General features: G+C 41.9%; 1 protein-coding gene across 10 annotated transcripts in view; it reads right to left on the bottom strand.

Annotated features, from left to right (window-relative positions):
- ARHGAP12 (Rho GTPase activating protein 12) overlaps positions 1-16,030 on the bottom strand; it is a 111,234-nt gene that overhangs the window by 77,279 nt on the left and 17,925 nt on the right. For all 10 annotated transcript variants that reach the window (XM_027122008.1, XM_027122001.1, XM_027122000.1 and 7 more), the window contains one exon: positions 14,503-15,257. In XM_027122008.1, coding sequence (XP_026977809.1) covers positions 14,503-15,186 — 684 coding nt within the window. In that variant the 5' untranslated portion in view covers positions 15,187-15,257. The remainder of the gene's footprint in view (positions 1-14,502; positions 15,258-16,030) is intronic.

The raw sequence follows: 16,030 nt of genomic DNA, 5'->3' as shown, positions 1-16,030 counted from the left end.
CTGAGTTTAAACCATCTGTCTGGCATTTACTGAAGCAATTGCTAAAGATATTCTATGCATACAGATGAGATTTTTCTCAACAAAAATGCAAAAATGTTTTCACATCTGTTGTTTTTGTTGATATGTCACCTAGATTAGCAAATTCTTTCCTACGAAGGAAACAGGGTGAAAACACAGAACATTTTTAATGAACACATTTTTAAATGAGTCTTAAAATTATGTCATCTTTCCAACCATCTTTTTCTACTGCTACTCTATGACAATCATACTAAAATTATGTATGTGTGTATACATACATACACACGCATGCACACACGTGCATACACACATGCACACATACATGTACGTGCGCATGCATATGTACACACGTATGTGCAGATACATACACTCATACTTACACACATCCACACAAACGCACATACATACATATATGCATACTTACATCTAAAGAGACAGAGAGAGAAATTTTCAGTATCTCAAGTCAACTGACACTGTGACTAATCTTTAAACATGTCTAAGACTTCAAATCACAAACTGGAAAATTCACGCATTAAAGTCCATCAGAACTGGTCTATAGAAGTGAAGAAATTTATATGCAATTGATGTTACACAGTATCCAAGAATTCTAAAACATAAAGAATACACTCATTCCATATTCCAAAAGATAGATATATTCCAATGTGTAGCAAATAATTGTACCATATGAACATGTATTGTTCTGACTGCCCAGCAGGCCCTCGTTTCAGGCGCAAGCACCACCGCGGCCCTTTCTTTGGTTATCTGCCCTCCCCCGAAAGCTGGGACTCTGGTGGTACTGCCAATCATACTACACTGCACACCTCATGCCTTCTTTGTGATGGGCTGGCAATAAATACAGTGCTGACGCATGAGAGTGCTCAACCTACCTACCAGAGGAATTGGTCCAGAGACGAGCACAAGACTTAATTAAGCTAAGGTGAGCCGTCCCTGCAAAGGATTTCACATACGAACTTCAGGTCTTTCTTCTGGATCTAACTGTGATGATAGAAGCGTGGAGCAGTCAGCAGCTGTAACCTGTACATTACGGTTCTCCAGAGAAACAGATACAAGAAGAGGTGTATAGACAGGCAGACAGACAGAGAGATAGATAGATAGACAGATATAGAAAAAGATTTATTTTAAGGAATTGGCTCATGCAATGGTGAAGGCTTGGCAAGTCCAAAATCTACAGAGCAGCCTGGCAGGCTGGAGACCAAGGGAAACATAGCAGTTCAAGTTCAAGAGCGGTCTGGTGGCAGAACTCCTTCTTACCAAGGGGAGGTTCTAGTCTCTGTTCTGTTAAGGCCTCCAACCGATTGGATGAGGCCCACCCACATAATGGAGGACAACGTGCTTTACTCAAGGTCCGCCAATTTACATGTTAATCTCATCCAAAAAACACCTTCACAGAAACATCCAGAATAATGTTTGACCAAGTACCTGGACGCCATGGTCCAGCCAAGCTGACACCTAAAATTAACCATCACAAGTTCACCTCTTATCAGCTGCAGACGTATCATGTTATGCATATTAAGTTGCTTTTTTTCCCATCAGTATTGCCTTCAGTGTACAGATTCTTTATTATTTGTTGTCAGAAGTTTGCTGGCAGAAATGGGTAGGATACAATCTTTGGCTTTAAAGACTACAGTCTGAAGAGAGTAGGACGTGCACAAAGGGAATATTACTTTGCTCTTCCTACGCTGGACTGGAATCAGCCTGATAACTCTGTCCTGGCCAGCTCTTCCCCTGGCCTTCGTGGCACTTGATAACTGGCCTGGCACAGAATGCGTGTGAAGTGGGAAGACCTCAGAAGAAGAAGATACGGTCGACAACTATTATTTGCCTGCCTGGCTCCTCTCCCTTATTCTGGGAACAGCTCTGCTCCTTCCGTGGGGGAACTGCTTCTACTCAAATTCCAGCTACGCAGTCTGGGTACGATCCACCCGTGCCCCTGGCCATAGCATAAGCATAATCCAAGCCAAGCCAATTCTCTCTCCAAGGTTTTCTGAATTAGGACTAAGGGAGGAAAAATAGATGCTCTAAATAGACGCTCTAATAGAAAAACTAAGGATGTGACCCTAGCACTCGCCAGCAACTTGTCTACAGCCATGTGGAAGAGGTCTGTTTGGAAGAACGACAGAGTCATGGAAGGGGAATGAGAGATAAGAGAGAAAGGATAAAAGGAATCCTGACAGTGAGAAGGCCTTAGTTCCAATCACCCCTAACGCCTACATGAATAAACCCTTCCTCTAGTTTGGTTACATGAGCCAGTAAATTCCCTTTTGCCTAAACTAGGCACAGTTGGGTTTCTACCACTAAGTCCTGACTAACAGACAGGAATTAAAGCAGAAAAGGGTAAAATAAAGCCAAGTGCATCTAGGATCATGAGGCAGAAGGACAGGTCAAGTTTATAAGAAAGGTAAAGAAGAGACCAACGTGTCTTAGAAAAGGAAAAGGTGAGAAAAGGGCAGGAAAAAGGTGAAGGAGAGGTGGGTGTAAAGAGCTGTACGTGGATTGTGAGCCCAGCGGCACCATATGCATGAACACTCGTGCAGGCATTTGCTTGAAAAGATGGTCTACGGCTGTCACTAGATCCTCGGAAAGGAGCCTGGTAAACAGATCGATGCTAAACTAAAGCAGGCTCTTGATTCCAGGAAGAAGTTAATGATAGATGATAAAGCATTTACTTTCTAATATCAAGAGTTTCTGAGAAAAGACCCGCAGCAGTTAGAACAAGGTGCTCTTCTCATGGAGAAGAGAAGGCATGCCAAAGAAAGTAAGAACAGTCATCCTAAGAGATCTCGATTCATTCTGCCTTCAGGTTTGACCCAAATGTAATTTCAAGCAGATCTAGCTCCTCTCCCAAATTTCCATCTAATTAGACATTTATGCCTAAATTTCCTTAAAGATTTATCAATTTTCACTCCATAATTACCTTGCCCAGAACTTTCACTTTAAGAATCTGGGTTTCTGGATACCCTGAAATTAGAGCAAAATCTGATGTAAATGTGCATTTCTTGAGAGAGGAGTTTGCATTTTTCACCAAATTCTGATTGCATTTTTCATCAAATTGCATTTTTCATATAAATCCTGTGACTTTATAAATATGTATGTAGTCAATTAAATAAAATCAAAACAACTTTATTCTTTCCTGTTTTGATTTAGTAGAAAGATTTGACAAGAAGATGATCCTAGAAAGCAGAAACAGAAGATAGTTTCCCAAATGCTATTCAGAGGAGGAAAATACAAAGAAAGGAAAGCTAAAGGACAAACTAACAAAACCACCCAAAAGAGCACTGCTGATCTCATCACTCCCAGGGATGTCACAAATTAAAATATCACTGAAATAAGATTCAAGCTTAATACAAACAACTCTCCGTATGTGGCGATGCTGACCATTTCTGCAGATCATCAGAACCCTTTTCTTTACTTCCCACCACCCCTTTAGTACTTTATATGCTCAAGCAAAGGACAGTCCAAGAACTGGAATGGAACTAAAATGCTGATCAATTACTACTTGCTAAAGTAAGTTTAAAGAATAAAAAAAAGATTAACGAGGGGAGAGAGAAAAACTACTTTATTATTCCACCTACAGATTTCACATTAATACATTTCCTGTTCAACACAGGCAGAGATTATTAAGGGCTTACTATAAATATGTTCAATTTCATGTACATCTATTCTTATATTGAGTCTTTTATTTATTATTTATTTTAGTTATTTAAATGAAATGTCAGTTCCAGTTTACCAGCTTTTTCGCTTTTATCTTCTAATGATTAAGTCACCAGATACACCTATCTTGGTTGTCTCAAAACAGTCAACTGTTTTAACTAATTTTTCAAGAGTCAAGTCTTGTTAATACTAGATTATGCATTCTGGGCAGGGGGATATAGAAAATCCAGAATCTGACAGTAATTTGGCTGGCCAGCCTTCGAAAGCAAAGTCACTAAATATACCTGCCAGTTGATTTGATTAAGTAGATCTGCCACCCATGAGATCGTCTTTCTGAAATTTGGTAGAGGTATTAATCACTCCAGTTTCTGTGCCAAAAAATATACCACCAATTCTACTAATAATTATTATCAAAAGGAATACAAAGTTCACCTTCACACTCAAATAAGTAAAGGTACAGCTTTCTACTTTATAAGAACATTTAAAAATAATTTTGAAAATTGTTTAAAAATCCAGGAACCACTTAAAATGTTCATCTCCTATGATTCAAGGTCTAAGAAAGATTTTAGTGATTTTTAATATATATATAAACTTAAAACATCAGGTTTTAGAAAACTAAGGGTTCTGAAAGAGCAGTGAAACCCTTAAACATACTGTGCCTGGGCATTCTAATCTCTAAGACTGCCAGCAACTATAAGACTTGGAGAGAATAGAACTAGTATCGTGCTTGGGGCTTCCCTTGTGCCAGATACACAAGGAGTTCCACACACAGTATTTCATTAAATATAACAACAATTCTCAGTTCATTTTTAGAGGTAAGAAAACTGAGGCTCAGCGATTAGGGGACTTGCCCATGGACATACAGCTACACAGCAGCAGATCCCAAATCTTAAAAGCCACATCTGTCCTAACTCAAGTTCAGACACTACATTGCCCTAAATTTAAAAAGTAAAATAGGGCTTCCCTGGTGGCACAGTGGTTAAGAATCTGCCTGCTAATGCAGGGGACACGGGTTTGAGCCCTGGTCCGGGAAGATCCCACGTGCCGCCGAGCAACTAAGCCTGTGTGCCACAACTACTGAGCCCTGTGCTATAACTACTGAAGCCCGTGCACCTAGAGCCCGTGTTCTGCAACAAGAGAAGCCACCGCAGTGAGAAGCCTGTGCACCGCAAGGAAGAGTAACCCCCCGCTCGACGCAACTAAAGAAAGCCCGGCACAGCAACGAAGACCCAACACAGCCAAAAATAAATATAAACAAATAAATAAATTTATTTTTAAAAAGAGAGAGAGAGACATAATTTGAGAGCAAATCACAAAAGACAACAACAACAACAAAGTAAAATAAACAATACCAGCACTCAAGAGACAATTCCAACTGCTTTGAAGTAAGACACTGAACTTCATCCATACTTTACCAAAGAAAATCATGATATAAATGCTGAAGATTAGGTTTTCAGACAAATTCACTAAAACTTATTCAAGCCATTATATAGCATAAGCCATCAGCACCCAAATCTCCTAAAATTCCTAATTTGGGAGCTGCTCTAAGCAATAAAGAAATTAAACAGGAAGTTGTGGTGAGTCTGAGCAGGTGGCAAAGCAGCATTTCAGAGAATTTTAAGGAAGCTAAGTAATGACTCCACGCGTTCCAGCAGCAGGGCAGGGGAGGACTTCACAAAAGGGTCTACCAACAGCGAGCGAGGATCTGGACGAAAGGGGGCATTATTAGCTGTCGCTACACAAAGCTAATTTACGTCTGTTTTTAGATTCAGCACCATCTTTGTGGAAACAGATTTAGGAAAATCTCTAACGAACACTGAAACCTTTTATACCTAATCCTGAATTAACCAGAAAATCTAATTAGCCTGAAAAATTACACCTCTCAGCATTCTTCTTTGTTTAGTAAATATTCTGTTTGCATAACAGATATTTTGAAAATACTCCGTATGGTGAAACTGCACATACAGTATGATTCTTTCTTTGTAAATACACAGATATATTTAGGATTGTATAATTAAAATCTGTATTTTTAAATACAATAAACATCTGTATTAACAGTCCACATAATATGGGAATAAAGACTAAAAAGAAATATTTAAATATTCTTCAATTAGAAACAAAGCTTCAATCTATAAAAAATTACAGAATTGATTTTGTGAACCTAGTGTACTATGATAACACCTAGAAATGTTGATGAATTGTTCCATATATAAAATTTTCCAGATGAATTTAATATTAGATTTCAAATACCAGAAATACATTCGTTTAGCACTGTCAATGAAGAAACTTTCTATAAATATATCTGCCAATATAAACAAGCTAGTATAGAACATAAACATTTCTAGATTCATAGTCATCATAAGCATTCATATTGTATTTTTAAAATCACATGATTCTCAGCTTTACAGCATTTTGGCCTTCCTCCTGAAGCCGTCCCTGCTCCTGGCGTCCTGTCAGCCGCACGGATGAAGGGCTGCCGTCGCCACTTGCCAGCTTTAGACCTCACTTTCTAACTACAGGGAACCGGGAAACTTGATACTCAAGGCTGGTAAGACACACATATTAAAGGAATATTAATGAGATCATGAGAGAAAAATAGGGCATCAGGAGCAAAGCGTATAATTTTTAAGGCTGTTCTAAGGTTTGGAGCTCGGAACTAACACTGATTTTTCAGTTTCATCTTCATATCAACCATTAGTATAAACTTTGAAATGACCTAAAAACTTGATCTGATGAAGACCCTGCATATGATGTACCCAATTTAAGGGGGGGGGGGTGGAGACTGAATATTATGATTTTTTTGTTGTTGTTGCGGAGCACAGGCTCCGGACACGCAGGCTCAGCCGCCATGGCTCACGGGCCCAGCCGCTCCGCGGCACGTGGGATCTTCCCGGACCAGGGCACGAACCCGCGTCCCCTGTGTCGGCAGGAGGACTCTCAACCACTGCGCCACCAGGGAAGCCCTATGATTTTATTTTCACTCAAATTTTGGAATCTCTCTATTGCATTACAGCTTTCTAGCCCCAACTTCACCTCTCTAATAACATTCTTCATAGAGCCTATGCTGTGTCAAAGGTCATAGCACTGCTGGACGGCTGTTTTTCAAGCAGAAACATGCATCTTTGATGGGACATTAATCTAGGTCTCCCCTTCCATGTATTTGTGGCTAAACGCTGGTCATTATTACAGAAGCATTTAGCACATCTACTATGTACCAGGGTACTATGCTAGGCACCAGACAGACAGAGAGATCAAGACATGGTAGACAGCTTGGCCTTGGAGACCACAGACTGACTAGTGAGAAGAAAGAAAACAATCATAAGTGTGATGAGTACAGCAAAGGAAAAAGACAGGGCATGATGGAAGCTTGTGATGAGAGGATCCCCCAGAGAACTTTCACCACTGCCAAGTGGCAAAGAGGCCATCCTCTAACCAAGACTGTTAAGAGGTCAAGACAATGAGTACTTAAAAACTACCATTAAAAACTTACCAATCACTTCCAGTTCTGGGAAAAAGGAGGAAATGTACTTTCCCCTATTCCTCACACTAGGTATAAATAAAACCATAATATATAAAACAAACAGAAGACAACTCTGAAAGGCAGAGAGAAGGTAAACCAACTGTGACCTCAGGACCCAATGAACAACAAACCGGTGAGTTCCCTGGGTTTAGTTGTGGCTTCATACACCACAGGTTTGAAGAGGGAAGTCAGGGACTTCCCTGGTGGTCCAGTGGGTAAGACTCTGCACTCCCAATGCAGGAGGCCCAGGTTCGATCTCTGGTCGGGGAACTAGATCCCACATGCATGCTGCAACTAAGAGTCCACATGCCACAACTAAGAGTCCGCATGCCGCAACTAAGAAGTCCGCATGCCGCAACTAAGAAGTCCGCATATCGCAACTAAAAACTGGTGCACCCAAAATATAATAAATATTAAAAAAAAAAAAGAGGGAAGTCAGCAACCCAGAAACACCAACAGGCAGACCAAAAAAGCCCCAACAAATCCCTGCTCTACATCTGGCAGAAGATCCAGAAAAGGGTAAGACCAGCAAGACTGAAAGGTTTTGGATATTACCACACTAGTCCAGCCAAATGCCACAGAACAAACCGCCGATTCCACGCACAGACCACCAGTGGCGGCAAGCAGGGCTGTAACAGGCACCCTACAACCCCCACTGGGGTGGTGTCAGAGAAGGCAGAGGCGGCAACCCGGGAGGTCACTGCCAGACAGTCACAAGACCCCCCAACCTATGTACATACACACAGAGGGCGCTTACTGGAGACTCAGAACCTGCACCACCGCCGAGCAGCAAGGAGGCCATCCTCTGACCAGCACATCGGTGGAGGGCATGTGGGCCAAGGAATGAGGCACTGCCGCCACCCCCCGCCCCGGCCAGGAAGGCAGCAGGGAGATGTACTGGGGAGCCAGGCACTAATGAGTAACTCTCAGAGAAGGCGAAAAACATGGGTACTTGAAGAGGTTAAAGCCTCTGTCTGGTACCTACAACTACATCAAACCTTAAACACAGTCCACTTTCTAGCCCGTTGAACATAACACTGCACGCTAGAGGCCTATTTACTTCCATTCCTATTACCCAATAAAACATGTCTGGCTCTCAACAAAAACTACGAAGCATGGCAAAAGGCAAGAAAAAAATCATCTAAAGAGATAAAGGTAGCATCAAACTCAGATACGGCACAGATGTTGGAATTATCAGGCGGAATTTAAAATAACTACTATTAATATTTTAAGGGCTGTAAAGGAAAAAGTAGGCAACATACAAGAACAAATGAGTAATGCAAGCAGAGGGATGGAAAATCTAAGACAGAATCAAAAAGAAATGCCACAAATTAAAACACTGTAACAGAAAAGAGAAAATGCCTTTGATGTGATGATCAGTAGACTGGACACGGCTGGGAAAAGAATCAATGAGCTTGAAGATACGTCAACAGAAATTTCCCAAACTGAAAGCAGGATAAATACCAAAAACTTGCACAAATACCAAAGTACAAAAAAACGCACACAAACTGCAGAAAACCAAAGATGAAGAGAAAATCTTGAAAGAAGCCAGAAGCAAAAACACTGAACTAGTGAAGAACAAGAATAAGAGTTACAGCATACTTCTCTCTGGAGACCATGCAAACAAAAAAATAGTGGGTAAAATACTTCAAGTGTTGAAAGAAAAAAATCACCAACAAGAACTCTGTATCTAAAGAAATCATGCGTCAAAGTGAAGCACTTTCCTGAACAAACAAAACTGAGAGAATTCAGCACTAGCAGACCTGCCTGCAAGAAATGTTAATACTCTTAAGATGGCATTACTCCCCAAATCAACCTACAGATGATCCCTATTAGAATCCCAGCTGGCATCTTCAAACCTGCCTCTGCTCCATCTTCACACCTTCCCTCTGTGTGGTGCCCCTCTGCCTCTCTATGGACATCTGTGGTTGCATGTAGGGTCCAGGATAATGTCCTCATCTCAAAATCCTTACCTTAATCATATCTGCAAAGGCCTTCTTCCCCTCTTCAGCCTACAATAGCAAAAATATCTTGGAAAAAGAAGAAAGTAGGAGGAATCAGTTTACTCAATTTCAAGACTATTATATAGCTAGAGTAATGAAGCCTGCGTGGTATTAGAGGAGGGACATACATGTCTCTGAGTGAAACAGAAGAGATGGCCCAGAAACAGACCCATACAAGTGTGGCCAGCTGATTTTTGACAGAAGTGTAAAAGCAATTTATTGGAGGAAAGATAGCTTTTCAACGAACAGTACTGTAGTAATCAGATACCCACAGGCCAAAAAAAATGAACCCTGATTTAACCTCATACAAAAATTAAACTCAAAATGGATCACAGGGACTTCCCTGGTGGAGCAGTGGTTAAAAATCCGCCTGCCAATGCAGGGGACACGGGTTCATGCCCTGGTACGGGAAGATCCCACATGCCGCGGAGCAACTAAGCCCGTGTGCCACAACTACTGAGCCCACGTGCCACAACTACTGAAGCCTGTGCACCACAACTACCGAAGCCCGCGTGCCTAGAGCCCATGCACCACAACAAGAGAAGCCATCACTATGAGAAGCCTGTGTACCGCAGCAAAGAGTAGCCCCCACTCACCTCAACTAGAGAAAGCCCGTGCACAAAACCAAAGACCCAACACAGCTAAAAATAAATAAATAAATAAATTGATTTTTTTTAAAAATGGATCACAGATTCAAATGTAAAACTATAAACTTTTAGGGGAAAAAAAATACTTGAGGCAAATATTTAGAATCTAAACCTACTGTGATGGTTAATTTTGTGTGTCAGCTCAGCTGGGCCAGATATTTGGTGAAGCATTATTCTAGATGTTTCTGTGAGGGTGTTTTGGATGCAATTAACATTTAAATTGGTGGACTCTGAATAAATCAGGTTGCCCCCTGCCCCCAACAGAGTGGGTGGCCTCATCCAGTCAGTTGAAGGCCCTCAGACAACGGAAGACTGACCTCCCGTGCAAGAATAAGTTCTGCCAGCAGACAAACTTCGGATCTGAACTTCAACACTGGCTCTCCCCTGGGTCTCCGGCCTACCATCCCACCCTGCAGGTGTTGGACTTGCCAACTTGTATAATCACATAAGCCAATTCCTTAAAATAAATCTCTCTCCATGCACACACACACACACACACACACACACACACGCCTTATTGCTTGTTTCCCTGGAGAACCCTGACTAATAGAGCTATATAGCGAGTTCTTAAGATTTGACACAAAAGCCTGATCCATAAAAGGGAAAATTAATAAATTGGACTTTATCAAAATTAAAAACCTTTGCTCTGCAAAAGACACTGTTAAGAGTACAAAAAGACATTGGGAGAAAATATTTGCAAATTATATATCTGACAAATGACTAGAATCTAGACTATACCAAAAAAAGACTCTCTAATCAGCTTGATGCTTTGTGATGACCTAGAGGGGTGGGATAGGGAGGGTGGGAGGGAGGCTCAAGAGGGAGGGGGTGTGGGGATATATGTATGCATATGGCTGATTCGCTTTGTTGTACAGCAGAAACTAACACACCATTGTAAATTGCAATTACACTCCAATAAAGATTAAAAAAATAAAAAGTAAAAAAATTTAAAAACTCTCCAAACTCAACAGCACAAAAGTCTAATTAAAAATAGGCAAAAGCCTTGAAGAGACATTTCAATGAGAAGGATCTACTGATGGCAAATAAGCACATAAAAGGTGTTCAACATCATTAGCCATTCGGGAAATGGAAGTTAAAATCAGGAGCAATCACTACACACCTATCAGAATGGCTAAAATAAAAAAGAGACAACACCAAATGCGGGTGAGCATGCAGAGGACCTGGACCACAAGCACTGCTGACGTAAGTGTAAAATGTGCAGCCGCTCTAGGAAACAGCTTGGCAGCTTCTTGAAAAATTAAACGTGCAACTGCCATATAACTGCTGCTTAATTTTCTTGAAAAGTTAAACAGCAATTATACACACGGGCATTTATGCCAAAGAAATAAAGAAGGTACGTTCACACAAAAACCTGTGCACAAACGTTTATACGTAGCAGCTTTGTTTGCAAAAGCCAAGAACTGGAAACGCAGACATTCTTCAATGGGTGAATTATTTTTAAGTACGGTACATCCATACCATAGAATACTAGTTAGCAACAAAAAGAACAAACCCTGATACACACAACAACCTGGATCAACCTCCAGAGAATCATGTGGAATGATAAAAGCCAATCCCGGGGACTTCCCTAGTGGTCCAGTGGTTAAGAATCCACCTTCCAACGCAGGGAACGCAGGTTCAATCCCTGGCTGGGGAACTAAGATCCCACATGCTGCAGGGCGACTAAGCCCACATGCCACAACTAATAAGCCCACGCGCCACACCTAGAGAGCCCACGCATCTCAACTACTGAGCTTGTGAGCCACAACTAGAGAGAAGCCCACGTGCCGCAAAGAAGAGCCTGCACACTGCAACAAAGATCCCGCGTGCCGTAACTAAGACCTGACACAGCCAAATAAATAAATAAATAAATAAATAAATAAATATTTTTTAAAAAGCCAATCCCAAAAAGCTACATAGGCTGTGAGTCCATTTATATAACATTCCTGAAATGACAATATTATAAAAATGGAGAACAGATTAGTGGTGGTGAGCGGTTAAGCGGCGTTGGGGGTGGGAGGGGAGCGGGTGTGGCCATTAAGAGGGCAACATAAGGGTTCGTGGTGTTGATGGAAACGCCCAGCATCTCACCTGTACCAACATCAACACCCTGACTGTGATACTACGGTCCAGTCTGGCAAGACGTTACAACGGAGGTAAATGGACAGAGGGCACAGGGGACCCCTCACTATGGTTTCCTACCACTGCTTATGGAGCTACAATCATCTCAAAATGGAAGTTTAGTTAAAGAAGACTGATCAGTACTACCATGTCAGAAGAATGAAAATCTCCTAGCAGAGACACGGCGGGGAGGGCGTAGATACTGACTGGGAAGGGGCTCATGGCTTTACACAAGCACAAATCTATCAAGCCATACATTTAAGATTAGTACAATTTACACACGTGATTATATGCTATGCCTCAGTGAAAAATTATTTTAAGTTGCCTTTTGGTGATTAATCTTGTTCACTGTAACCATGATATGATTATATATAATTTTTTTTAACTGTCTGTACATTTATCAACAATGAAACCGTGGGCAGCTTTTAGCAGAAGCTGTTTAGGTGGGGTGGTGAAGCCATATGAGACCAGGTTAAGGAATGAGCAGGAAATGAGCGAACACAAAGAAGCAAATACGTGCAACTCTTTCCAGAAGTTGCCAGTAAAGAGTGATAAGGTGATACTCGGAAGGGAAGGTATTGCTGAAGAGCTTTACTAAAATAGGAAAACATGAGCAAATGTACATCCTGAAGGAAAAAACTTGGTAAATAATGAGTCTAAAGCCATACGAGCACAACGCTACACAATGTTTAGCAAAAGGTTTGTGAAAAAGAGGGAAAAGCAAATATGAAGAGACCACTCATTGATAGAAGATGCCACGCCTGCACTGCCTGTACTGGGGGGAGATCACTGATGACACTGGTGCACCTGTAGGTTTCATGGTGGGAATAACTGTAACAGAAACGACGACGACAACCGTAATGACAGCTCTGTGGTTCCGAATGCATACTGCGATAGCCAGCCCCGAGGTGACCCTTAATGTCCCGTAGCCTGACATTCACACTCTGTGCTGTAACCTCCACACAGAGCAGGGCTGAGCTGTGTGATTGCTAAGACATGACAGGGCGCAACTTCCAACATCGGGGCATAAAAGACAACGCAGCTTCCACCCTCTTCCCTCTTGGATGGCTCTGTCTAGGGGAAAGCTAGTCACAACATTCAAGCATCTGCAAAGAGGCCCAAACAGGACCACGGGAGTGACCATCCTAGAGGCAGCTGCTCCGGCCCGGCCAAGACTTCGTAAGACGCCAACCCCGTGAGAGACCCTAAGCCTTTAAAACCACCAACTAAGCTGCTTCTGAATGACTGAGCCACAGAAACTGTGACATAATAAATGTTTACTGTTTTAAGCCAGGAGATCTAGGGGTAATGTATTAAGCAGCAGTAGATACCTACTCTACCTGCTTGAGTGCCAGGCACGCTAGGTATACAGGAACCCACTCGTGATCCCCATGTCAAGAGGAGGAAACTGAGACACACAGAAGTTAAGTAACTGGCCCCAATTATCACTCAGCCGGCAAGAGATACGGACCCGGATTCAAATCTAAGGACAGCTCGATTAACTGCTGTGCATATGTCCTCCCCAAGCAGAAGCAGTTCCCACCCCACAGTTTTCACTTCTGCCGTGAAACAGAAGGCAAGACTATCTGCTAAGACAGCAGGGAAAAGCAGGTGAATCAGAGAACTGAATAAAACGGAAAAGGTCTGAAACAGCTGCCACGAAGAGCTAGGACGAGGTCTGGCTAGAGAAATCGAACAGGATTTCCAAATAGTCCAGGAGAGGTTAGGAGCCATGACCCTCCACGTAGTGAATTTAAGATGAGCACGATGAAGAGAACACAGGGCTGCTAGTGGACCTACACATAAAGCGTAATTTCAGGTGTGAAACAGTGGTGATGGCCAGATGGAAGAGAAAACACATGTCTTTCCCAAGTCCAACTAATACATACGGAGCCACGTGCAGAAAAATTCCAGGACACACGAAAAGAAATATTCTACATCAAAGTATCACGTAAGGACTGAAGAAAAGACTAAGACGAATGAGGATAAACTGACAGCAACCGCCTTGATCTCAAGCATCAGAAGTTTTTCTAGAGAACCTTCCCTTTTTCCTGTCTCCACTCAAAATGTCACAAGAAAAATTAAAACCTATAAAAGAAAAAGAACATACTAGTTCCATTACCATCAGACACACCTTAAGAGCAGCCTCACTGACTGAATTTGATGAATAAAACTTACAACAGAGCTTTAGGCCCAAAATTTATCAAATTCACTAATAATTAAACTTTTCTAAACACATTTCAGTTTCACGCATGTGCTTTTAAAATTACTTCACTTTACTTGACAAATTGACACAAAGGGGCTTCCCTGGTGGCACAGTGGTTCAGAGTCCACCTGCCGATGCAGGGGACACGGGTTCGTGCCCTGGTCCAGGAAGATCCCACATGCCACAACGGGAGAGGACACAACAGTGAGAGGCCCGCGTACCGCAAAAAAAAAAAAAAATTTTTAAATAGTAACACCTATAATTAAACGGTTATGAAGGTGGCACAAGTGTTCCATCGTCCACTTTCAGTCTTACCCTTATCTGCTCAGTGGAGCTGCTGCTAAGCTCATCACCGGACTCTGAATCGTGATGTATCCGTTCCGAGCCTTCTCCTGCTGAATCACAAGACTGTTCCTGGGAGAAGCCAGCTTTCTCTACGTCCAAGAACTCCGGACCAGGAAAGTGACCAAATAACCGTGTCCTATTCTGGCCAGAAACTTTGGGAGAATGTGAGTCACTGTTGAACTTTCCATTATTATGGGTCAGGTCCAGGCTGAGGTTGACAGTCTGACCTGGAATATAACTGGGTCCAAAATTCTGATTGGCATCACGAGTAAGACCTGTTCCTTGCACAGACGGCGACGGCTTTCCAAAACTTGAAAGCTCGGGCAATTTGCTCACATTTTCTGTGGACCTCTGCAGGTGGAGACTCTGCATCGTTTTCACAGAATGATTCGGCAGCCCCGCTGCCTGTTTCACAGGTGGCATCAGGGCTCTGCGGCCGACCTCCCTCACATACTGGGCAGGCACGTAAAACGCTTTGGAGTTCTCATCCAGCTTCACCTGCCACCAGTCATCGTTGGTCTTCTTCACCAGGATATATCGCTCCCCTTGTTTGATCACGACCTTTCTGTCCTTCGCTTCGTATTCGTAATCATATTCCACTTCAATATACACCTGCCCTGGAACAATCTTCCCACCTCTGTCAGCCATTTTCATTCCGTAATATTCACCTCTCAAAAAGGATGCTTTGCCACATTATGGCTCTGTGGCTTGTTGGATCGATACGGCTATTTTTATTTAAATGAAGGAAGAGAATGAAGAAAAAAGTTAACATAGTCTGGATTTTTAATATTCATTCACAAGCATCATAGAATAAAGAACATTACCTTCAAATCTCAAACCCAGAAATTAAACATGTGTCTAATATTGTATGTATGGTCCTGCATTACAAACGCTCTCATTCTAACTGTAATCTACATTTTTCAGTCGTTTATGACCAAAACTGAACCAATGACTGGAATGGTAAATACGCTAACCAACCAGACGTACGACTATCAAAAATAAGAGGTGAGAAGAACTTTCCTTCCTTTCATGACTACCTCAAACCTCCTTCACTTTCTTAGAAAGGCTCACTAACAATAACTAATACATGTTAGGCACTTACCAAGGCCAGGCATTGCTCTAGGTTCACTGTATGCCTTATCAAAAACCCTCTTGGAAGCTGAGGCTGAATTTCAATGACCCTGAATTTCATTCACTGACCCTGTATTCTTTATTTTCTAAAATGATCAAGTGCATTAGTGAGCTTAAAAAAGTTACCCAAATATATGTTTCATTTTCTAATATAAACTGATTAAAAAGCAGCATTGTATTTTTAGGCAAAATACACACAGAGAAAAGAATCTGCTAGTTTACTTTTGTTTCCTCTTACATCCACCCCAGGACAACGACATCCTCCTTAGCTGAATCCCACAAATCCCAGCAAGTAACCAGTCTTTTTATTTGTAAATTTTACACACACACACACACACACACACACACACACACACACACACACACA

The sequence above is a fragment of the Aethalodelphis obliquidens genome, unplaced genomic scaffold, assembly GCF_003676395.1.
Source record: "Aethalodelphis obliquidens isolate GAN/ISIS:26980383/991018 unplaced genomic scaffold, ASM367639v1 scaffold23, whole genome shotgun sequence".
NCBI lineage: Eukaryota > Metazoa > Chordata > Mammalia > Artiodactyla > Delphinidae > Aethalodelphis > Aethalodelphis obliquidens.
Note: the sequence above shows the minus strand (reverse complement) of the source record. Positions and strands in the feature narration are given on the sequence as shown.